Here is a 25,954-nt window from a genome sequence, read left to right on the forward strand (position 1 = left end):
GTGAATTCCCTGAGCGGTTTCATTCCTCTCCATCAACTGAGTTAGGAAGGACGCCTGTATCTTTGTAGTAACTTGGTGTACTGATGCACCATCCAAAGTGTAATTATTAACTTCACCATGCTCAAAGCAATATACAATGACTGCTTTTTTTTACCCGATCTACCAATAGGTGCCCTTCTTTACTAGGCATTGAAAAACCTCCCTGGTCTTTGTGGTTGAATCTGTGGTTGAAATTCACTGCTCGACTGAGGGCCATTAAAGATAATTGTATGTGTGGGGTAGAGAGATGAGGTAATCATTAAAAAATTATGTTAAACACTTTCATTGCGCACAGAGTGAGTTTATGTGACTTGTTAACACTAGAACCACCATAGGCCAATGGCTAGTGACATTTGCTTTTGTAAATAAAAAAACACCTTAGATGTTGATACGATTTCTCTTTTACATTTTACTTTGTAAAAATAAACTGTTATGGGACACTTTTATTTACTCTTACTCTATTACTAATCCAATTTATTAAGGGAAACGAAAAAATGCTTTGTGTTGCATTAGGCCATTAGAATAATGCAAAACATATCATTGACTCTATTCAACTTGATGAGCGGGAAATAAAAACGATGCCAGTCAGCCTGCACAGCCGGCCCACCGAAACTACACCTGAACTATACCGAAACTAATTTCACATATAATAAGAATCAGCCCATAGATAAGATTAAATTGACAATAATCTGGTGAGTGACAATAGTAGGCCTATCAGTTGTCAAATTGTACATGAGATGGACGTATCTTGTAATTTACAGATGCAGGGAAAGTATCATCACTTTATCAAATTCTCCTTCAGAGTCACTTGCAGGTTAAACATTTTGATTTCTATATACTCTCAGAAAAATCATATTGTGCAGTTTCTATTACAATATAATTCGAGACGTGGTGTGATCATAACAACATACAGGAACTCAAGTCCTTTTGTTCACCTGACTTAGAATTCCTTACAGTCAAATGCTGACCGCATTATCTACCAAGAGAATTCTCTTCGAGTATAATCACAGACGTGTATACTCCCCCCCAAGCAGACACATCGACGGCCTTGAAATAACTTCATTTGACTCTATGTAAACTGGAAACCACATATCCTGAGGCTGCATTTATTGTAGCTGGGGATTTTAACAAGGCTAATCTGAAAACAAGGCTCCCTAAATCATATCAGCATATCGAATGCGCGACCCGGGCTGGTAAAACCCTGGATCATTGTTACTCTAACTTCCGCGGCGCATACAAAGCCCTCCCCCGCTCTCCTTTCGGCCAATCTGACCACGATTCCAATTTGTTGCTCCCAGACAGAAACTAAAACAGGAAACGCCCGTGCTCAGGTCTGTTCAACGCTGGTCCGACCAATCGGATTCCAAGCTTCAAGATTGCTTCGATCACGTGGACTGGGATATGTTCAGCATAGAGTCAGACAATAACATTGATGAATACGCTGATTCGGTGAGCGAGTATATTAGCAAGTGCGTCGGTGATTATTAAAACCTTCCCCAACAAGAAACCGTGGATTGATGTAGCCATTCCCTCCGCAAGGCAATCAAACAAGCTATGCATCAGTATAGAGACAAAGTAGAGTCGAAATTCAATGGCTCAGACAAGAGAGATATGTGGCAGGGTCTACAGTCAATCACGGACCACAAAAAGAAAACCAGCCCCATCGCAGACCACGATGTCTTGCTCCCAGACAAACTAAACAACTTCTTTGTTCGCTTTGAGGACAATACAGTGCCACCGACACAGCCCGCTACCAAAACATGCGGGCTCTTATTCACAGCAGCCTACGTGAGTAAAACATTTAAACGTGTTAACCCTCGCAAGGCTGCCGGCCCAGACGGCATCCCTAGACGCGTCCTCAGAGCATGCGCAGACCAGCTGGCTGGTGTGTTTATGGACATATTCAATCAAGCCTTATCCCAGTCTGCTGTTCCCACATGCTTCAAGAGGGCCACCATTTTTCCTTTGTTCCTGTTCCCAAGAAAGCTAAGGTAACTGAGCTAAATGACTGTCGCCCCGTAGCACTCACTTCCGTCATCATGAAGTGCTTTGAGAGACTAGTCAATGACCATATCACCTCCACTCTACCTGAAACCCTAGACCACCTCCAGTTTGCTTACCACCCCAATAGGTCCACAGATGATGCAATCGCAATCACAATGCACACTGCCCTAACCCATCTGGACAAGAGGAATACCTATGTAAGAATGCTGTTCATCGACTACAGCTCGGCATTTAACACCACAGTACCCTCCAAACTCGTCATTAAGCTCGATACCCTGGGTCTCGACCCTGCCCTATGTAATTAGGCCCTGGACTTCCTGACGGGCCGCCCCCAGGTGGTGAGGGCAAGAAACAACATCTCCAGCCCGCTGATCCTCAACACTGGGGCCCCACAAGGGTGCGTTCTCAGCCCTCTCCTGTACTCCCTGTTCACCCATGACTGCGTGGCCATGCACGTCTCCAACTCAATCATTAAGTTTGCAGACGACATTACAGTGGTAGGCTTGATTACCAACAATGACGAGACAGCCTACAGGGAGGAGGTTAGGGCCCTCGGAGTGTGGTGTCAGGAAAATAACCTCACACTCAATGTCAACAGAACAAAGGAGATGATCATGGAATTCAGGAAACAGCAGATGGAGCACCCCCCTATCCACATCAACGGGACAGTAGTGAAGGAGGTGGAAAGTTTTAAGTTCTTTGGCGTACACATTATTGACAAACTGAAATGGTTCACCCACACAGTCAGCATGGTGAAGAAGGCACAGCAGCGCCTCTTCATCCTCAGGAGGCTGAAGAAATTCGGCTTGTCACCAAAAACACTCAAACTTTTACAGATGCACAATTGAGAGCATCCTGTCGGGTTGTATCACAGCGTGGTACGGCAACTGCTCTGCCCACAACCGTAAGGCTCTCCAGAGGGTAGTGAGGTCTGCACAACGCATCACTGAGGGCAAACTACCTGCCCTCCAGGACACCTACACCACCCGATGTCACAGGAAGGCCAAAAAGATCATCCAGGACAACAACCACCCGAGCCACTGCCTGTTCACCCTGCTATCATCCAGAAGGCGAGGTCAGTATAGGTGCATCAAAGCTGGGACCGAGAGACTGAAAAACAGCTTCTATCTCAAGGTCATCAGACTGTTAAACAGCCATCACTAACATTGAGTGGCTGCTGCCAACATACTGACTCATCTCTAGCCACTTTAATAATTAAAATTTGGATGTAATAAATATATCACTAGCCACTTTATATAATGTTTACATACCCTACATTACTTATCTCATATGTATATACTGTACTCTATACCATCTACTGCATCTTGCCTATGCCTATGCCGTTGCCTATGCCATCGCTCATCCATATATTTGTATGTACATATTCTTATTCATTCCTTTACACTTTTTTTTTCTCTGACTGTAGAATTATACAAAATCATTGACTCTATCTAAACAAACAAGTATTGCTGTTTTTTAAATTGATATATTTCCACAAATATTTCTTCATGCAATTAATCCTTTATAATAGTTTATTTATCAAGCGTTGGTACTTATGTTTGCTGCACCTTGCGGGTTGATATGCATCTGATGGTAAATAGTGTTAAGCAAATGTTTACTTATTTAGGCTTGCCATAACAAAGGGCAAGCAAATACTTACTGACCCAGGACATTTCAGCTTTACATTTTTTATTATAATTAATTTGTAAACATTTTGAAAAACATAATCCACTTTGACATTACGGGGTATTGTGTGTAGGCCACATACAATCTAAATGTAATCAATTTTAAATTCAGGCTGTAAGACAACAACAACAAAAAGTAAAGGGGTGTGAATACTTTCTGAAGGCACTGCATGTTTGGGGCAAATTCAATACAACACATTACTGAGTACCACTCTCCATATTGTCAAGCATAGTGGCAGCTGCATCATGTTATGGGTAAGCTTGTAATTGTTAAGGACTGGGGAGTTTATCCAGGATGAAAAATAAACAGAATGGAGCTAAACACAGGCAGTCCTAGGGGAAAACCTACTTCAGGCTGCATTCCACCAGACACTGGGAGATGAATTCACCTTTCAGCAGGACAATAATCTAAAACACAAGGCCAAATATGCACTGGAGTTGCTTACCAAGAAGTCAGTGAATGTTACTGAGTGGCCTTGTTACAGTTTTGACTTAAATCTACTTGAAAATCTATGGCAAGACCTGACATTGGTTGTCTAGCAATGATCAACAACCAATTTGATAGAGCTTGAATAATTTAAAAAAAAATAATGGGCAAATGTTGCCCGATCTAGGTGTAGAATGCTCTTAGAGACTTGCCTAGAAAGACTCACACCAGTAATCCCTGCCAAAGGTTCTTCTACAAATTCAAGGGTGTGAATACTTATGTAAATTAGATATTTCTGTATTTCATTTCCAATACATTTGCAAAACTTCTAAAAACATGTTTTCACTTTGTCATTATGGGCATTGCCATTGGCAACAGTTGCATTAAGATAAATCCCATGCAGCCTTGTTTACAAGTTCAAACATTCGAATGTGAGATGTAATCTACACCTTAATTAGGCTGATAGAAAAAATTATTTTGTTTATAACTTCTTAGGGCTGCAATCCCGTTAACGGGATCGATATGTAAACAGCCAGTGAAAGTGCAGGGCGCCAAATTCAAACAACAGAAATCTCATGATTAAAATTCTTCAAGCATACAAGTATTTCACACCATTTTAAAGATACACTTCTTGTTAATCCCACCACAGTGTCCAATTTCAAAAAGGCTTTACAGCGAAAGCACCACAAACGATTATGTTAAGTCACCGCCAAATCACAGAAAAACACAGCCCTTTTTCCAGCCAAAGACAGGATTAACAAAAAGCAGAAATAGAGATAAAATTATTCACTAACCTTTGATGATCTTCATCAGATGACACTCATAGGACTTCATGTTACAAAATACATATGTTTTGTTCAATGAAGTTCATATTTATATCCAAAAACCTCAGTTTACATTTACATGTTCAGAAATGCCTCCAAAATATCCTGAGAAATTGCAGAGGGCCACATCAAATAACAGAAATACTCATCATAAACTTTGATGAAAGATACATGTTTTTACATAGAATTAAAGGTAAACTTGTTCTTAATGCAACCGCTGTGTCAGATTTCAAAAAAGCTTTACGGAAAAAGCAAACCATGAAATAATCTGAGTACGGCACTCAGAGCCCAATCAAGACAAAAAGATATGTGCCATATTGTGCAGTCAACAGAGGTCAGAAATAACATTATAAATATTCACTTACCTTTGATGATCTTCATCAGAATGCACTCCCAGGAATCCCAGTTCCACAATAAATGTTTTATTTGTTCGGTAATGTCCATCATTTATGTCCAAATAGCTACTTTTGTTAGCGCGTTTGGTAAACAAATCCAAAGTCACGAAGCGCGTTCACTAAAAGCAGACAAAATGTCACAAAGTTCCATAACAGTCAGTAGAAACATGTCAAACGATGTATTGAATCAATCTTTAGGATGTTTTTAACATAAATCTTCAATAATGTTCCAAACGGAGAATTCCTTTGTCTTCAGAAGTGCGATGGAACATGAACACGCGTGGTCAGCACATGTTCAGGTCATGATAGACCTTACTCAATCCCCTCTCATTCGGCCCCCCTTCACAGTAGAAGCATCAGACAAGGTTCTAAAGACTGTTGACATCTAGTGGAAGCCGTAGGAAGTGCAACATGACCCATATTCCACTGTGTATTCGATAGGCAATGAGTTGAAAACCTACAAACCTCAGATTTCCCACTTCCTGGTTGGATTTTCTTCTCAGGTTTTTGCCTGCCATGTGAGTTCTGTTATACTCACAGACATCATTCAAACAGTTTTAGAAACGTTGGAGTGTTTTCTATCCAGAACTAATAATAATATGCATATATATATTAGCAACTGGGACTGAGGAGCAGGCAGTTTACTCTGGGCACCTCTGGGCACCTTTTCATCCAAGCTACTCAATACTGCCCCTGCAGCCATAAGAAGTTTAATAATGTTTTATTTGAGGGCAATTATTTAAATATAGCCTACACATTTTCGTTCTTAACTTCTAACGCAAGTAGGATGGGTCGGGCTTCCTGACAATGATTAAGAGCAGCTGATCACCATTTTGATAGCTCCAAAAAAGTTACACCCCTGAAACCGACAAAACATCAACTATGTGGGAGTCGGCTATGGCCGGTTAACACGTGATCTGATTGAATCTAGGCCCAAGGGCAGACCTGCAGTGACCTCCTGGGTGGGCACTGGTTAAAGGGGTTTATCCCAGCCAGATGTTACAGTACCTGTAGATAGAAGGTAATCGAGCCTCCAGAGCCTGTATCCCGATCCACAGCCAGCACTTTGTAGATACTGCTCCCACTTTCAGAGTTCTAGGAAAAGCAGGGAAAACCACAGAGAAGTAATGTAGGACATGACATGTAGCACAAATTGAATAGGCTAGAGTAGAGTGATCGCTGTTTTGGTTTAACTTCATTTGGGGGAGAACCTTTTCCGCTGGTTACACTTTCTCTAGGTTTTTTGCAGTTTTCATGTGAACTGATACCTATTCAAATCTCTTTCAAAGCAAATCAATGTTAATGACCATGAACGTATGGACTTGACGCAATAGGGAAGAAGTGACATCTTGTCATCAGCTAAGACAGCTATACTTTCTAAAGCCCATGGACGTTTGCCTTTTAGCTAATATAAGGAAAGTGTAGCATCAACGGATGTGATTTTTTTTGTAATATGTTATTGCCTTCATTTTTAGAAATGAAATGATATTAGCCAACAGGAAAACATATATGTGTTCTATAATGAGATCTGTACAAGGTCTGGACTTCCTATTATGTTCCCTATAAGCCCTGCTTGGGAAAAAAACATAGACCAGCATACATTTCAAGCTGGTCTGATCAGCATGGTCCAGCAGGTTATGCTGGTTGACCAGCATGGTCTGTTGACCAGCATGATCAGTCTGAAACTTTGCACACACCCTGTTGCCATCTTGTGGACAAAAGCTTATGCTGATCTATGCAGTTTTTTTAAAGCAGGGAGATCTTGTTTTTCTGTACAGTAAAAAAAAAAAACCTGGACATCATATCCAGTGCAGTATAGCTGTGCAAATTCCACTTTGGGAAGCATTGTATACCGACTGTTGCATTTTAATTAATAGGGCTAGGCCCCTTTTTTTTCTCCACTTCCTGTCTGAATGACGTACCCAAAGTAAACTGCCTGTAGCTCAGGTCCTGAAGCCAGGATATGCATATAATTAGTACCATTGGAAAGAAAACCCTTTGACGTTTGTATAAATGTTAAAACAATGTAGGAGAATATAACACAATAGATATGGTAGGATATGGTAGGAGAAAATGCAAAGAAAAACCAACCATAATTTTTTTTGAGAGAGAGACCATCCTCTTAGAAATGCAAGAGAAAGGTCTTATTGAAAATTAGCTCCCTGGATGCAATTCCTATGGCTTCCACAGGTTGTCAGCAGTGTATGTTCAAGGTTTTTGGCTTATAACTTCAAAAACAAATAAGAAATATCAGTTTTAGTAGAGGGACACAGTTTTGGAAATTCGTGTTTGCGTGCACCATGAAGACATTATGCACCTGCTAAAATCGGTTTCCTATTGAACATACTTCTTTCAAGAACTAAATATTATAGTTTGATTACATTTTAAAGTATCTGAGTAGTAAATAGAAAATATTTTGACTTGTTGAAACAAAGTTTTTTCAGATTCCTACATGTTGAACGAGTGGATTATTCAAATTGATGGCGCAACTAAATAGACTTTTTGGGATATAAAGAAGAATTTTATCTAAGAAAACGACACTACATGTTATAGCTGGGAGCCTTTGGATGACAAATTAGGGGAAGATTTTCAAAAAGTAAGTGAATATTTAATCGTTATATGTGAATGTATGAAACCTGTGCCAGTGGAAATGATTTTGATGCATATTTTGGTGCAGTCCTCAAACAATGACATGGCATGTTTTCGCTGTAATAGCTACAGTAAATCGGTCAGTGCAGTTAGATTAACGAGAATGTAAGCTTTCAGACGATATAAAAGACACTTATACATAAACGTTTAAAATCCATAATATTTATTATTATTTATTTGAATTGCGCGCCCTGCAGTTTCAAAGGAAGCGGGACACCTAGCTCTAAGAAGTTTTAAAAACACTGAAATTAAAACACTTTTTATTTGAAGGCCACAATGTCTTACCTCTGGAACATCCAAAAAGGAGGGCAGGTTTTTGAACACTGGTCGTTCATCATTGGCATCCATGACAAACACTGTGACCTTTTCAGTAACCTGCAACAAGAGAGACAGGGAATTCAGTGACATATTATATATGAGTGACAGATAATTCATAGTGTCTATAATATATGTATGTATTTTGTACTATATTATATTTCATTTGGTTTACGTATTTAAACCAAGATGAACTGAATATGCTTACCTTACTTCGGCCATCTGTGATACTGACAAGAACTTCAATAGAATCTAAAATCTTTAGTGGCAGAGAAAATAATGTCTCTCAAAATACAGTAGTATATGAAAGAACAATTCAAGACTTTGAGGCCACTGAATGTGAATGAAAGCTACTCATAAGACTAGTATATATACAGTATATTATACTCATAGAAAAATATTTCATATGAACCATTCAGAAAACAATCTGAGTGTATATGCTATATGTTGATGTAAGCTATACCTCTCTGTCCAGTTGCTCCACCAGAGTTATGTTTCCAGACTTGGGCTCCACTCTGAAGTATTCTTTGGCACCGGGTTCAAAGCTCAACCCATACCTCACCTCCTGGCCTTCCGGGTCGGTGCCATTGAGAGCATAGATCTGTGTGCCTGAGGAGCAAATATATCATATTTTCACAACAAGTTACCTTCTCAATCTAAGCTGTGATTTTAGAAAAAAAATTGACAAATACTTGGAGAATTGAATAGGTTTGTTTCTATAGATAAAGTAAAGTCTTAGGCACTGGCGGGGAGGAAGGGGAGGAAGGTCCGCCGTTTTGTGGGGAAAAGTCTAAAACAATAATTGTCAACAATGTCATCCCAGTAAAAGCATGTTAATGGCTCATCTCATCGGCTTTTCCCCCCTCAAAATAATTGTCATACTGTAAAGAAAATCCTGTAATTTTTACAGTAAATTACTGGCAGCACAGAAGCCAGTAAATTACCGTAGATTTACAGGACTTTTACTGAAACAAACATTTACAGCATTTTACTGGAACACCTGACTACAGCAACATGCTGTATTTTCTAGAATGTACTGTACTGGAAGCACAGCGGATAGTAAAATGTTGCAGATCTACAATGTAGGCAGCTAGTGCCAACATTTGACAGTATTTCTGTTCTATGTACAGTTGAAGTCGGAAGTTTACATACACCTTAGCCAAGTACTTTTAAACTCAGTTTTTCACAACTGACTGTCTTAGGTCAGTTAGGAACACCACTTTATTTTAAGAATGTGAAATGTCAGAATAATACTAGAGAGAATGATTTACTTCAGCTTTTATTTATTTCATCACATTCCCAGTGGGTCAGAAGTTTACATACACTCAATTAGTATTTGGTAGCATTGCTCTAAATTGTTGAACTTGGGTCAAACGTTTTGGGTAGCCTTCCACAAGCTTCACAAAATAAGTTAGTTGAATTTTGGCCCATTCCTCCTGACAGAGCAGGTGTAACTGAGACAGGTTTGTAGACCTCCTTGTTCGCACACACTTTTTCAGTTCTACTCACACATTTTCTATAGGATCAGGGCTTTGATGGCCACTCCAATATCTGGACTTTGTTGTCCTTCAAGGAACACATTTTCATTCTAGCCCGCCTACCCTACCTTTATAAAGCAGGGATCATCAGCTAGATTCAGCCGCGGGCCGATTTATTTCTTGAGTGGATGGTCAGGTGGCCGAAACATAATTACAAATCATTTGAAGACTGCAAAATGACAGCAATATGCCCAAACAGATATAATATTTGAATAATATCTGGCCACTCTACCATAAAGGCCTGATTGGTGAGGTGCTGCAGAGATGGTTGTCCTTCTGGAAGGTTCTCCCATCTCCTCAGAGGAACACCTCCCAGACCAAGGCCCCTCAATTTGGCCAGGCGGCCAGCTCTAGGCAGAGACTTGGTGGTTCCAAACTTCTTCCATTTAAGAATGATGGAGGCCACTGAGGCCATTTTTCTGGGATTAAAGGTCAAAAGCAAAAATAGAGCGCTAATTTGAACCTACGGTGTCAGAAAAAAAAGAACCAGCCATTTATCTATCGTAATTTAAGAGAAATCGTACAATGTACAATTGGTGATGTTCAAATCTTTTATTTTTTTTATTTTTTTAAGTTTCAGATCCAGTTGCAACGTGTTCAGACGAATCCGTTAAGGTGGGTTTCGGAGCTCTGCGAGATTTCTGTGATTTTCTGAAATGACACACACTCATTCAACCCTCGGTAAATAAGTCAGTTCTTAACGTAAAGACTTAAAACTCAATTTTCTATAAGAGCCTACCCCAAGGAGGATATGTGTTCACTTTCAGCTTCCTGTGTCAACTGGAAATACCTTAAAAAGGTGTCATAGGGGCTTTTTGAAGGGTTAAAAAGGTCAGATCATTTAAAAAAATTCATATGTATGATTAGGCAACCCTCATGACCTGTAAATCAGTCATTTCTCCTAACAGATGTCAAAGAAAAGCTCTCTCTTAGACCTCCCGGGTGGGGCAGTGGTCTAGAGCACTGCATCGCAGTGCTAGCTGCGCCACCAGAGTCTCTGGGTTCGCGCCCAGGCTCTGTCGCAGCCGGCCGCGACCGGGAGGTCCGTGGGGCTACGCACAATTGGCTTAGCGTCGTCCGGGTTAGGGAGGGTTTGGCCGGTAGGGATATCCTTGTCTCATCGCGCTCCAGCGACTCCTGTGGCGGGCCGGGCGCAGTGCGCGCTAACCGAGGGGGGCGGGTGCACGGTGTTTCCTCCGACACATTGGTGCGGCTGGCTTCCGGGTTGGAGGCGTGCTGTGTTAACAAGCAGTGCGGCTTGGTTGGGTTGTGCTTTGGAGGACGCATGGCTTTCGACCTTCGTCTCTCCCGAGCCCGTACGGGAGTTGTAGCGATGAGACAAGATAGTAATTACTAGCGATTGGATACCACGAAAATTGGGGGGGAAAGGGGATAAAATAAAATAAAATAATAATAAAAAGCTCACTCACACACACACACACACACACACACACACACACACACACACACACACACACACACACACACACACACACACACACACACACACAGCAAGGATGGAGTGACAAAGTGCGGGGCTTAAAGACACACAGAGCCTGCAATTGCATTACCATAATCACTAGGCTGTGCCGAGTTCAACGAGATGCCCCGCTTGACCGTAGCTCGCTCGGTCTGAGCGCAACTGCCGTGAAAAATAGAAGGCCCAAAATTAAGCCTGGCCCTAAATTTCAGGTGCTTTTGGGTGACAGCAGGAGAACCGTTAGGGTGAGAAGCACAATTCGACCTCAGGAACGTTCCTGAGGTCCTCCCGATCTGTGCAAGCCTAACCTTGACAGATTGGCATTTTAGGGATAGGGGGCAGCATTTTCACTTTGAATCGCGTGCCCATAGTGAACTGCCTCCTACTCTGTCCCAGATGCTAATATATGCATATTATTATTAATATTGGATAGAAAACACTCTGAAGTTTCTAAAACTGTTTGAATTATGTCTGTGAGTATAACAGAACTCATATGGCAGGGAAACTTCCAAACAGGAAGTGGAAATTCTGGGGCTGGTTGATGTTAAACTCATCGTCTATTCACATCCCAGTAATATATGGATCTGTTCGCACTTCCTACACCTTCCACTAGATGTCAACAGTTAGTAGAACGTGGAATGAAGCCTCTAGTGTGATGTGGGGCCGGATGGCAGCTATTTGAGTCAGTGGTCTGGCAGAATGCTAGTTCCTGGTCATGCGCACTAGTCATGATATGGCCATGAGTTCCATTACTCTGTAGACAAAAACGAATGCTCCGGTTGGAACGTTATTGGATATATATGATAACAACATCCTGAAGATTGATTCTCTACTTAATTTGACCAGTTTATTCGACCTGGATTATAACTTTTTGAAGTTTTCATCCGAGTTCGCCAGCGTTTGGACATGTGAACTAAACGTGCTAGCAAAAGTAGCTAATTGTAATGACACTAGTAATGTACATTATCGAACAAAACAACGATTTATTGTGGAACTCGGATTCCTGGCACTGCATTCTGATGAAAGATCATCAAAGGTAAGGGAATATTTATGATGTAATTTCGTATTTCTGTTGACTCCAACATGGCGGAGAAATGTTGTGTATTTCTAAGCGCCGTCTCAGATTATTGCATGGTATTGTAACGTTCCTGACCTGTTTTATGTTGTTTTTGTATGTGTTTATGGTCAGGGCGTGTGTTTGGGGTGGGCAGTCTATGTTTTCTGTTTCTATGTTGGTTTTGGTTGCCTGGTATGGCTCTTAATTAGAGGCAGGTGTTTTGCGTTCTCCTCTAATTAAGAGTCATATTTAGGTAGGGTGTTCTCACTGTTTGTTTGTGGGTGATTGTCTTCCGTATCTGTGTTATGTCTTGCACCATACGGGACTGTTCGGTTGTTCGTTTCGTTTCGATGTAGTCTGTTCCTGTCCGTGAGTTTTACGTTTTAGTTAAGTAAGTTCATGTTCAGGTTTTTTCGTCTACGTCGTTTTCTTGTTTTGTAATTTTGAAAGTGTTTTGTTTTTCGTGTTGCCATCGTCGTGTTTAAATAAAAGATGGCTTATTTCCCGAATGCTGCATTTTGGTCTGATGATCCTTCTCTCCTCTCCTCGTCCGAGGATGAGGAGAACGACAGCCCTTACAGGTATGCTTTTTCCGTAAAGTTTTTAAAGAAACTGACACAGCGGTTGCATTAAGAACAAGTGTATCTTTAATTATATGTAAAACATGTATCTTTCATCAAAGTTTATGATGAGTATTTCTGTTATTTGACGTGGCTCTCTGCAATTTCTCTGGATATTTTGGAGGCATATTTGAACATGGCGCCAATATAAACCGAGATTTGTGGATATAAATATGCACATTATCGAACAACACATAAATGTATTGTGTAACATGATGTCCTATGAGTGTCATCTGATGAAGATCATCAAAGGTTAGTTTTGAATTTTATCTCTATTTCTGCTTTTTGTGACTACTATCTTTTGCTGGGAAAATGGCTGTGTTTTTCTGTGGCTATGTACTGAGCTAACATAATCGTTTGGTGTGCTTTCGCCGTAAATCCGTTTTGAAATCAGACATGTTGGCTGGATTCACAACATGTGTAGCTTTAATTTGGTGTCTTTCAATCTTTCATGAAAGTGTCACGATCGTCTTCTGGTGAAAGAGTGGACCAAGGCGCAGCGTGATACGAATACATCTTTTTAATTATAACGAAGACGAAACAAACACTTTTACAAAACTAAACAACAAAACAACAAAAGACCGTGAAGCTACAAACGAAAGTGCAGGAACAAGCTACTAACGTTAGACATAGACAATTACCCACGAAAACTCAATGAATATGGCTGCCTAAATATAGCTCTCAATCAGAGACAAATGAACAACAGCTGCCTCTAATTGAGAACCAATCTAGGCAGCCATAGACATACAAACCCCTATACAAGACACTGCCCCATTAAACATACAAAACCCTAGACAATACAAAAACATATACATTCCCCATGTCACACCCTGACCTAACTAAAATAATAAAGAAAACAAAGATAACTAAGGCCAGGGCGTGACAGAAAGATTGATTTTTATAGTAATATATTTGAATTTGGCACGCTACATTTTTCTGGTTTTTGGCCAAGTGGGACGCTACCGTCCCACATATCCCAGAGAAGTTAAAGTTAAGTTTGCAGACTTGAGGAATTAAGGTAATGAAGAAAAAAGAAGAGAAAAGGAAAAACAAATAGGACAACTATAACATCAATGCCTAAACTGTCAATGGAAGGGCTGTGGAAGCCATAGCTCTTGTTCCAATATCCTCATTATTATTAGCACATAATGTAGCCTCATTTTTTATGATGCAAAAATGCAGTCTATAATCTACAACTAAATCTATAACTAAATCATTGCCTGTAGGCCAAGTCAACCCTGGGAGATAAATTCAGGAGTGTAACCTGAGTGGCACACAAAATGTCAACAGGAAGAAAAAAAATGGAATTGTGTGGTAGCCCATTTGGGACTGGCAATCTATCCTGAACAGTTTATCCCATAGGGATGCAGGGGGGTGGAGACAAGCACAAAGACAGGTGAAACAGATCAGGGTATGACAGTAGCCCCACAAGGAAGCAACCCCAGTCTGTATAGCGCGTCAATACATTGAGTGTGAAAAGTATTAGGAACCTCTCCTAATTTTGAGTTTCAACCCCTTTTGCCCTCAGAACAGCCTCAATTCGTTGGGATATGGACTCTACAAGGTGTCGAAAGCGATCAACAGGGATGCTGGCCCATGTTGACTCCAATGCTTCCAACAGTTGTGTCAAGTTGGCTGGATGTCCTTATTCTTTAACCTGTCTCCTTCCCATCTTTACTGATTGAAGTGGATTTAACAGGTGATATAACAAAGGGATCATAGCCTTCATCTGGAATCACCTGGTCAGTCTATGTCATGGAAAGAGCAGTTGTCCTAATGTTTTGTACACTCAGTGTACATTGTCCATTTTTCATTAATTGGCGTGGAATCATCATTGTCTAAATATCCTGGACCACTGGCAATATAATAATAACAAAGTCCAATGTTTAGAAATGATAATGTGTTCCTTTTACCCAAATTGAGGGGGTGTCCTCATCATTGTCTTATGCTGAGGGTAGCATCACAGCCATAGGCTAGGCTGCATGATTGTGGGTGGATAGCATACCTGAATATTGAGACGGCTAACCCCAATTTGACTTAGATCTGTCGGCTCGTCCCCTTTTGTGTTGGACATGATGTGCTTCTCGAAGAATTCCACTGCATCCTTGGCAGTGGAAAACGTGTGTGTTGTATTTCGTAAAGTCAAGATGAGTTTTGCCGGGATCTTAGGTTTAGCTTGCATAGCTGGGATCTCACCTCGTTGTAGGTTGCCCTCTGTTCAGCAGTTCGGCATTCAGATCTGGGTAGATTCTGATCCTCTTCTCCGCATATGCCCCGATTCTTTTGCGAGGTGAACAATTTGGTGTTTGACATCAAAACTGTGGATTTGTACAATCATGCACGACATCCCTTCCGGAGAGGACCCGTGCAGTGCGCAATGTTTATCATTGGCATGGGACCCAGCTTCTCCTGCCCAAACAGTTCATCAAAAAGATCGTTCATAAGGGAAGTTTCAAGTCCTGTGACCCTCACATTGAATTTACAGGAATAAGTTTAGAGTGATTCTTTTTTAGAAGATTGATTTCTCACTGTCTCCAAATGTTACACTTTAGTTGATTAGGTATCCCCTTTAGAAATGAACAGTGCAATAGTTTTAATTGCACGTCGAGGTCAGAGGTAATTTTCTCACAAACAATCTCTCGGATAGTAGTGCCAAACTCTTGTTGCCGAATGTTGAGAGCTGCCATGTTCCCACAGGTGAATTGTGAAAGGACAGAATATGCCAGCTGCTGGAGCGAAATATACCTGCTCTTCTTCCCCGTAATCCAATGAGTCCTGTAACTTATTGTGATGTTAAATGTTGCCAGTTAATTGAAAATAAGTCTGTTAATTCATAGTTATTTTGTAAAAGAAAGTCACGAGAAAGCCACCCGTTTCAATTTGTGAATAAAAAATTTGTCAAAGAAAATGTTTGTCTCATCTGTGATATTTTGGTTAAATGACTCATGTTATAAAAAATACATATTATTCAATATATCACATTAGTTTATTCTTACTAGTAATACATGTATTATTTTAGAAACATAACAAAGCATGCTCATCTGTTTTTTTGTGTTTTGTTGGTGTAATTTTCACTGCAATTTATTTTTCTTTTAATCTACCTGCCAGTGACTGGTTGACCAAAAAGTACATTTATTGCCCTGTTCCTCGCCGTGAAAGTTGCCTATGGGCCAGGAGAATACTGAAATCCATGGCCTGATTTTATTTAAACAGCCATTGCAAACGTCATCTAACTTTAGCCACGACGGGCTAACAATCAATGGAATTGATAGGGGCATGTGAGCATGTATTACTTATTTTTTGCTAAATTACCATGTTAGTAACATCAAACCATATATAGAGTTCATTTCAGGTTATTTGGCCATTTTGGGGGGGGTTAGGGTAAGGTCTTACCGACAGGAGTATCCTCTGACAGACTGAAGAGTGCCAGGTTCCCGTTGCTACTGTAGGGCCCATTATCGTAGAAAAATGGGGCGTAGTCTGCTTGTGCTAGAAGAGATATATCAAGACTCTAATCCATTTGTTGTTATACTGTACTACTAATTCCCCCTAATAACATCTTAGCACTGGCTGTAGGTGTCAGATACACAGAGCAGGGTATACTGTACTAACCCCCTCTGCTTTCTCTATCCCTTGACTGGGATTACAGACGCAGTTACGTCAACCAGCCCAAAAATATACACACTTTTCTTGACTTTTCCCAGCGCCATCAAAGGTAATTAAAATAGCTTTTTTTCAAATACATACAGTATTCACAATTGACGGTACTGTGGTGTAATTTTACATTCTTCGAAATCACTTGGGCGTTTCAAACAATATCCAGCAACTTCTATTAAATCATAAGATATTGCACTCACTTGCAACTAGCAGGTAAGCAGGCGATGGGAGGAAAGGCAAGCGTTAAATGCAGAACAGGAAAAACATGTTCTTAGCTCTAAAAGTGTATGATTATGAAAATGCTAGCCATCTCTCAAAGCCCTCTAGTGCAATTGAAAACCATTAACAACCAGAACAAAGCTTAATTAAGTTGCCAATCAGGTATAAAGGAAGCGAAAAGGAAAAGGTAGACTTACCAAAGCAAACATGCACTAATACGAGAAGCAGTGAAAAATGTAACTTCTTGACATTCTTCATCTTAGAGAGCAAAACCATGAAAGCACACCAAGAAAAGAGCTTGTGGAGGTAGCTACTACATTTAGTTCTGTACATAAGGTGTCCTTCAAGGTGTTTACGGTGAACTAGAGGAGGAAGGCTTTGGCAAATGCCCACATACTAATCCAATAACACGTCTTAGCCCCGGAGACGCATATAGACCCCCCCCCTTCTCTCCAATCATGCCGTTTACCACCAATTGTCGGGCAGGGGGTGGGTCAACAGAGAGGGGCTTGGGGTCTGGGAGTGTCCACTCTGTGAGAGCTGGGAGCTGAACTGGAAAACACTAAAAGGCTAAAAATATATTGATTAATGTGATGAGAAAATTAACTCAGAATTATTTAATATGTAGATATTTATTACATCAAGAATAAATATTTCTTAATTGATATGTTATTCATCATCTGGATTCATGCATTATTGATGTGTAATTAATGTGTTAAAAAATCTGTCTAATTCATGTTAAGTTAGTTTGTCTACAGTTGTGCAGCTGGGAATGTATTACAATTCATATTTAAATTGCTTGAAGAAAGTAAAATACTGTGGGGATACAGTGCCTTACAAAAGTATTCACCCCCCTTGGCGTTTTTCATATTTTGTTGAGTTACAACCTGTAATTTAACTTCACTAGAGTAGAGGGAACTATTTTCACTTCCGGATGAAAACCATGCCCAAAGTAAACAGCCTATTTCTCAGGCCCAGATGCTAGAATATGCATATAATTGACAGATTAGGATAGAAAACACTCTAAAGTTTCCAAAACTGTCAAAATATTGTCTGTGAGTATAACAGAACTGATTTTGCAGGCAAAAACTTGATGAAATCCAACCCGGAAGTGCCTCTTATTTTATCCCTGTTCCATATCCTCCATTTAAAGGGATATCAACCAGATTCATTTTCCAATGGCTTCCACAGGTTGTGAACAGTCTTTAGACATAGTTTCAAGCTTTTATTCTGAAAAATGAGCAAGATTTATCAAATCGCGTCAGTGTCCTTGATTAGTTCTTGCGAAAGTGGTAGTTCGACTTTTCTTTACCCCATCTACAGGCAATGGAAGAGGCTTGTGGAGACATGGATCAGGTGTCAAGCCAGGCCTGGATACGGCACTCCAGGCGATACTTTCTACGCTGCCTAGCTCAAGACGACATCGCATGTAATGTGGATGATGTCTTTCTTGTATTTCTAATTGTATTTATTATGGATCTCCATTAGCTGATGCCAAAGCAGCAGCTACTCTTCTTGGGGTCCAGCAAAATGAAAACAGTTTATCCTGTTGAGGATGGGGGCGCTGTTGTGACTATTTATGCTAATCGTGTAATTTTTGAAACGGCTTCCCACAAAATCCTTGATCGTACAATATGCATATTATTATTATTATTGGATAGAAAACAGTCTATAGTTTCTATAGGAGTTGAAATTTTGTCTCTAAGTGGAACAGAGCCCATTCTACAGCAATTTCCCTGACATGGAGTCAGATTTCAGAAATTTTGGCCCCTGATCTGGAGTCAGTTAAAAGGGCACTGTTATTGCTATGAGTATACGGACACTGCTTACGTCTTCCCCTGGATGCCTTTACGTGATGACGATTTGAATGGGGTCGATTGCGCGTTCACAGGCACTACAAATTAAAAAACCCTGAGGCTAGTCACTCTTTTCTTGCTGCGTCATGCGCCTAGAGGACACCGACCCGCACCTGTTCCAAGCATTAGTGGAGGGAGTAATATTACTCGGGTCATGTTTCTACTCGTTATGGGAGTTAAAAACATCATAAGGTAGTTAATTTAAAGCGTTTTATAGCAATTTATATCCGTTTAGTGCGATTTTGGGACATTTATTTCTGAAACGCTGTGAATTGCTGGGCACGCTTCCAGTTCATCCCGAACGCAGTTGGCATTTCCACATGGCAAGAGGACAGCTTTCCACCAAAAGACGATTACTCCCAAGAAAGGATCCTTTGCCCAAGATACTGATGGAAGAACAGCTCAAAGTAGGACATTTTTATTATGATAAATCGTGTTTCTGTCGAAAAATGTTAGTGGCTTAGGACGCCATGTTTTTTGACGTAGCTTCGCTTGGCACAAACTGTATTGAAAAGTAAGGATAAATTAAAAAATGTAATTCCGCGATTGTATTAAGAATTAAATTGTCTATCAATCCCTGTCCACCCTATATTTTTTAGTCACATTTATGAGTATTTATGTATAAGAGTAGATCACTGTCTAAGTGGCGCACGGACATTTTCTCACCAGCTTGGCTACATTTCACATTGTCTAACCATGATTTTGGTGGCTAAATATAAACATTTTCGATCAAACTCTATATGGATTGTGTAATATGATGTTACAGGAGTGTCATCTGAAGAATTCTGAGAAGGTTAGTGAAAAAATTAATATATTTTGGCGATGTTGACTTTTATCGCTCACTTTGGCTAGAATCAATGCTGGGCTGCTATGTGCTATGTGCTATGCTAATATAACGATTTATTGTGTTTTCGCTGTAAGACACTTAGAAAATCTGAAATATTGTCTGTATTCACAGGATCTGTGTCTTTCGATTAGTGTATGCTGTGTATTTTTACGAAATGTTTGATGATTAGTAAGTAGGTAAACACGTTGCTCAATGTAGTTTTCAATTCCATTTGTGACGGTGGGTGCAATTGTAACCTATGCCATCTACCTGAAATATGCACTTTTTTCTAACAAAACCTATCCCATACCATAAATATGTTATCAGACTGTCATCTGATGAGTTTTTTTCTTGGTTAGGGGCTATAAATATCTTAGTTTAGCCGAATTGGTGATAGCTACTGGTGTTGGTGGACAAATAAAAGATGGTGGATTATGCTAATGTGTTTTTAGGTAATAGATGTACATCTTTACATATTGTGTCTTCCCTGTAAAACATTTTAAAAATCGGACATGTTGGCTGGATTCACAAGATCTGTGTCTTTCATTAGCTGTATTGGACTTTAATGTGTGAAAGTTAAATATTTGAAATAAAAAAAAAAATTGAATTTCGCGGCTCTGCCTTTTCAGTGGGGGGGGGGGGAGTGGCACCCTCATCCTAGACAGGTTATACAATTTTAAAAACATTACAATACATTCACAGATTTCACAACACGGTGTGTTCCCTCAGGCCCCTACTCCACCACTACCAGATATCTACAGTGCTAAATCCATGCATATGTATAGTGCGTATGTTATCGTGTGTATGTGCCAATGTTTGTTTTGCTTCACAGTCCCCGCTGTTCCATAAGGTGTTGTATATCTGTTTCTTTTATCAAATTTTCTGCTTGCATCAGTTACTTGATGTGGAATAGAGTTCCATGTAGTTATGACTCTATGTAGGACTGTGTGCTTCCCATATTCTGTTCTGGACTTGGGGACTGTGATGAGACCTCTTGTGGCATGTCTTGTGGGGTATGCATGGGTGTCCGAGCTGTGTGCCAGTAGTTTAGACATCGGTGCATTCATGAAAGCTGTGATGAATTCAATCTCTCCTCCACTTTCAGCCAGGAGCGATTGACATGCATATTATTAATATTAGCTCTCTGTGTACATCCAGGGGCCAGCTGTGCTGCCCTGTTCTGAGCCAATTGCAATTTTCCTAAGTCCTAAGTTTTTTGTGGCACCTGACCACGACTGGATAGTAGTCAAGGTGCGACAAAACTAGGGCCCGTAGGACCTGCCTTGTCGATAGTGTTGTGTGACGGAGAAGTCCGTCACTGGCCGCGGGCAGCGTTTGGTACACTAACACACACATTCATCGCGCCTCCCTGCTCCGTTATCAGGTACGTTAACAATGTGGGTCGACACACAAGTTAACTTCTCTATCTTAGTACATACAATTCACACTTTATTCTTACCTCCTGTCAGTAACAGTTTATGGTATAATGAATATACAGACAAGCGTTCATGTTTATTTTAAACAACGTTTATTGTACGTATCAATGTTACGGATGAGCATGTTGTTTGTTTGGTTCTGTTCCTCTCTCTCTGTAGCCTCCGGGTATGCTGGGATAAGGACCAGAGCTACGGTAATCGGGCTGGGATAAGGACCAGAGCTACGGTAATCGGGCTGGGATAAGGACCAGAGCTACGGTAATCGGGCTGGGATAAGGACCAGAGCTACGGTAATCGGGCTGGGATAAGGACCAGAGCTACGGTAATCGGGCTGGGATAAGGACCAGAGCTACGGTAATCGGGCTGGGATAAGGACCAGAACTACGGTAATCAGGCTGGGATAAGGACCAGAGCTACGGTAATCAGGCTGGGATAAGGACCAGAGCTACGGTAATCGGGCTGGGATAAGGGCCAGAGCTACGGTAATCGGGCTGGGATAAGGGCCAGAGCTACGGTAATCGGGCTGGGATAAGGACCAGAGTTTAGGTAATCGGGCTGGTTTTGTAGTGCCTGTTCCGACTGGCTCATTCATGTGAATGGGCACATTGGAAGATTCCATGTCAGTAGGGATGGTATTTTGTAAATGGGTTATACTGGTATATTGTACCATGAGAAACGTGTTGTAGTGTATATCATTCAGTATGTATAACTGAGTGGAAAATGTAGGCTTTGATGAAGGTAATTGCTTAATTAATTACTGCTGGGTATGTTCTGATGGGAGGGGCTTCCCCTACAAAAGGAGCCTCTCTTTCAGTTCAAGGGGGGAACCATTTTGGATTGAGCTGTTGATGGGGCAGCATTGTTTTTAAGCTGTCCCCATAATGTATACTTTGAACGGCAGAGCATCGCTTTATTATAGACAGACTTCTACCCATCTTAGCTACTACTGCATCAATATGTTTTGACCATGACAGTTTACAATCTAGGGTTACTCCAAGTAGTTTAGTAATCTCAATTTGCTCAATTTCCACGTAATTTATTTCAAGATTTAGTTGAGGTTTAGGGTTTAGTGAGTGTTTTGTTCCAAATACAATGCTTTTAGTTTTAGAAATATTTAGGGCTCATTTTATCCTTATCACCCACTCTGAAACTAACGGCAACTCTTTGTTGTCAATCATCAGTCATTTGTGTAAGTGCCGTGCTTGTTGAGTGTCCTTCCCTATAAGCTGAAATTCTGTTGTCAATTTGTTTACTGTGAAATAGCATTGTTTCTGGTCAAACACCATTTTTTCCAGAAGTTTACTAAGGGTTGGTAACAGGCTGATTGGTCAGCTATTTGAGCCAGTAAAGGGGGCTTTACTATTCTTAGGTAGTGGAATGACTTTAGCTTCCCGCCAGGCCTGAGGGCACACGCTCTCTAGTAGGCTTAAATTGAAGATGTGACAAATAGGAGTGGCAATATCGTCTGTTATTATACTCTTATGGCCAGACCCACAAAGAAGGCGAGATGTAGCCTCATTTTTTTCTGTTCTTTTTTTTCTAGCACAAATGTTTTTGTTTTCTTCTACTGCGCTTTGGTTGTTTGAGGAGTGTTGGAGCATTTTGGGGGAAAAAAATAAACTTTGCCCTCTTATTTTTTTTCATAGTGTGTTATGTTCAGAATACACATCCATACTTTACACATTTGGATACCTGTGTGTTTACAACATACACTGCTCAAAAAAATAAAGGGAACACTTAAACAGCACAATGTAACTCCAAGTCAATCACACTTCTGTGAAATCAAACTGTCCACTTAGGAAGCAACACTGATTGACAATACATTTCACATGCTGTTGTGCAAATGGAATAGACAAAAGGTGGAAATTATAGGCAATTAGCAAGACACCCCCAATAAAGGAGTGGTTCTGCAGGTTGTGACCACAGACCACTTCTCAGTTCCTATGCTTCCTGGCTGATATTTTGGTCACTTTTGAATGCTGGCGGTGCTTTCACTCTAGTGGTAGCATGAGACGGAGTCTACAACCCACACAAGTGGCTCAGGTAGTGCAGCTCATCCAGGATGGCACATCAATGCGAGCTGTGGCAAGAAGGTTTGCTGTGTCTGTCAGCGTAGTGTCCAGAGCATGGAGGCGCTACCAGGAGACAGGCCAGTACATCAGGAGACGTGGAGGAGGCCGTAGGAGGGCAACAACCCAGCGGCAGGACCGCTACCTCCGCCTCCATGTGCATGTGTCAGCATATGGTCTCACAAGGGGTCTGAGGATCTCATCTTGGTACCTAATGGCAGTTAGGCTACCTCTGGCAAGCACATGGAGGGCTGTGTGGCCCCACAGAGAAATGACACCCCACACCATGACTGACCCACCGCCAAACCGGTCATGCTGGAGGATGTTGCAGGCAGCAGAACGTTCTCCACGGCGTCTCCAGACTTTGTCACGTCTGTCACATGTGCTCATGTGCTCAGTGTGAACCTGCTTTCATCTGTGAAGAGCACAGGGCGCCAGTGGCGAATTTGCCAATCTTGGTGTTCTCTGGCAAATGCCAAACGTCCTGCACGGTGTTGGGCTGTAAGCACAACCCCCACCTGTGGACGTCGGGCCCTCATACCACCCTCATGGAGTCTGTTTCTGACCGTTTGAGCAGACACATGCACATTTGTGGCCTGCTGGAGGTCATTTTGCAGGGCTCTGGCAGTGCTCCTCCTTGCACAAAGGCAGAGGTAGCGGTCCTGCTGCTGGGTTGTTTTCTACAAGTTTCCACTTGTAATTCCGACTTAGAGGGTAGTTCAAGTCAAACCTTCCAGTCAGAACTAGAAATGTACGATAACTGATAGAATGCTGCATATGACACAACACTCCCTGGAAACTATATTGAGAATAATAGCCAAAACCTTGTGAGACAGAGAAATGTATATCTTCAGCTTCAAGGCTTTTTCAAGACTCATGGTAATGATGGGGGGAAAAGTTATTGTTCAAAAAGCTTTTGTTGTCTTGGCACATATCTACAAGTAACTAAAATGTGGATAAACAATCCAAATATTTATTTGTCTGTCTGTCTGTCTCTCTCCCAGCCTCTCTCTCTCCCAGCATCTCTCTCTCCCAGCATCTCTCTCTCCCAGCATCTCTCTCTCCCAGCATCTCTCTCTCCCAGCCTCTGTCAATCAACAGGGCATCATAGCCTTTGATGACAATGTCAGGTCGCGGCGAGAACACCAGCTGTCTCTTATTAGAAGTGCTCCCAGTCAATCTGTTAGCAGGCCAATACAGAGCTCAAATCTGAGCCAATTAGGAGCAGTGTGTGAAAGGGCTAAAGGATCTAAAGGGCTTAGCCTATCTGTCATCACTCTGATCGCACCAGAAACATAAACACATAAGAGTTTATGCGTTCACATGGATTAAGGAAATATGTCTGTCAACAGAACATGTATAGCAATTGAGACAATAATACATGTGCAGTTCACACTCAAGAAAACAACATTTTTCAACTTAACCATCTAAATTATGATGATCATTCATTGAATTTAGATTGCACTTTTCCAATGCACAAAGTGCTTAACATTATAAGGAGAGTGGGACCTCACTTCACCCATTACTATTCTGCAGCACCAATTGGACATGAACAACCAATAAGTCTTCAATGGGACCAGATAAACCAATAAATAAGTTGTCAAGATGTCTTACCTGTGATGACCGAGTAGCTCTGTGAGATGCTGGAGCCCAGATCTGAGCTGGCGCTGGTGGATAGGCAGGGTTTGGTCTCATCTAGACTGCTGTTCGGGGATGGGAAAGAGGACTCATTTGCCTGTGGAATAAAATACACAACATTAGCATTGGTCTTTTAGCACATACGCACGCAAGTGCTAGCACACACACACACCCTCACTGCCTGTCTAAACTTGTCCTGTGAGTGACCCAAACAAAGCCTATCAAATGTCAAACCCACCGAATACAACAAAACTATCTCAAGTCTTCAGCCAAGACCCAAAAGGAGTGTGACCGCTAATGACCATTTGGGAAGCCCTTCCTTAAACAACAATGGTTTTAAGGTGTAGAAACCGATAAACACATCTGAAGGGTCTCTGTAATCCTCTAATTGCGATTCCTTCTGAATATTTCCATGCGTTCTGCTGTGACCCCCTCGTGCTTGAACCAAAGGCCTGAGATGTATGCATACATTAGGCTATGTCTGAGAGGAAGAGAGAAAGGAATGAGAGAGGGATTGCGAGAAGGAGTGAAAGGCTAGGAGTGTCAGCTGGTTCTTTGTGCTCGGTTGCGGTCATCCCTGTGACCAGTCAAAGGAGGAGACATTCAGGGCTTTGTTACAGGAGACACATGTGGTCATGCTTTTTTAAAATGGGAGGAAAAAACCTTGACATCAAAATCTCTGTTTTGAAGTTTCAGGATGAATAAATAAAAGTTTTGTCTAATTTTAGGGGTTTGCGACATCAAGATGTGAGATGAGCGTGGCTACTGTGTTTCTGTAGAAAACCACACATGTTAAATCTTGAAAGCATGCAGATGAGAGATGCTCTTAACTTCATTGAGAGGAAGTTCCTGAATTTGGGAACTTTCTGTGTATTTTAATGTGTTTTATCAAGGTTAATTCACTTCTAAATCAGTCTATGAATGGGCAATAGCCCTTCTTTAGAGTAATAGTCAGCCATTACTTCCTGTTAAGTGTTTATTCCCCTTGAATTATTACACAATTATAAGGGTTAAGGCTCTATAGGCGGTGAGGAAGACCTCCTGTCTGTCCCTCGTGTGTGTGGCTCTCTGTCTGTGGGTGTGTTTGTATCCATGGGGGCCGCCCCATTCCCAAAGGGGCCGAAACTCTAATTGTCTTCTTACCACTGTTCCTTGGCACTCCACTGGATGTTCCTCTCTATTGCACTGGGCCTAGGGAGCACAACAGCCATTTTGTTATG

The 25,954-nt window shown here is 41.2% G+C and overlaps 1 protein-coding gene across 1 annotated transcript in view; it reads right to left on the reverse strand.

The window, feature by feature from the left end:
- Positions 1–17,167, reverse strand: part of LOC129860421 (cadherin-related family member 1-like) — a 95,301-nt gene extending 78,134 nt beyond the window's left edge. Inside the window, exons 1-6 of the mRNA XM_055930809.1 lie at positions 17,107–17,167; positions 16,427–16,522; positions 8,802–8,947; positions 8,547–8,597; positions 8,309–8,398; positions 6,383–6,469 (exon numbers count right to left, since the gene is read on the reverse strand). Coding sequence (XP_055786784.1) covers positions 6,383–6,469; positions 8,309–8,398; positions 8,547–8,597; positions 8,802–8,947; positions 16,427–16,522; positions 17,107–17,167 — 531 coding nt within the window. The remainder of the gene's footprint in view (positions 1–6,382; positions 6,470–8,308; positions 8,399–8,546; positions 8,598–8,801; positions 8,948–16,426; positions 16,523–17,106) is intronic.
- Between the last annotated feature and the right edge of the window lie 8,787 nt (positions 17,168–25,954).

This window comes from Salvelinus fontinalis, chromosome 8 (assembly GCF_029448725.1).
Source record: "Salvelinus fontinalis isolate EN_2023a chromosome 8, ASM2944872v1, whole genome shotgun sequence".
Classification (NCBI taxonomy): Eukaryota; Metazoa; Chordata; class Actinopteri; order Salmoniformes; family Salmonidae; genus Salvelinus; species Salvelinus fontinalis.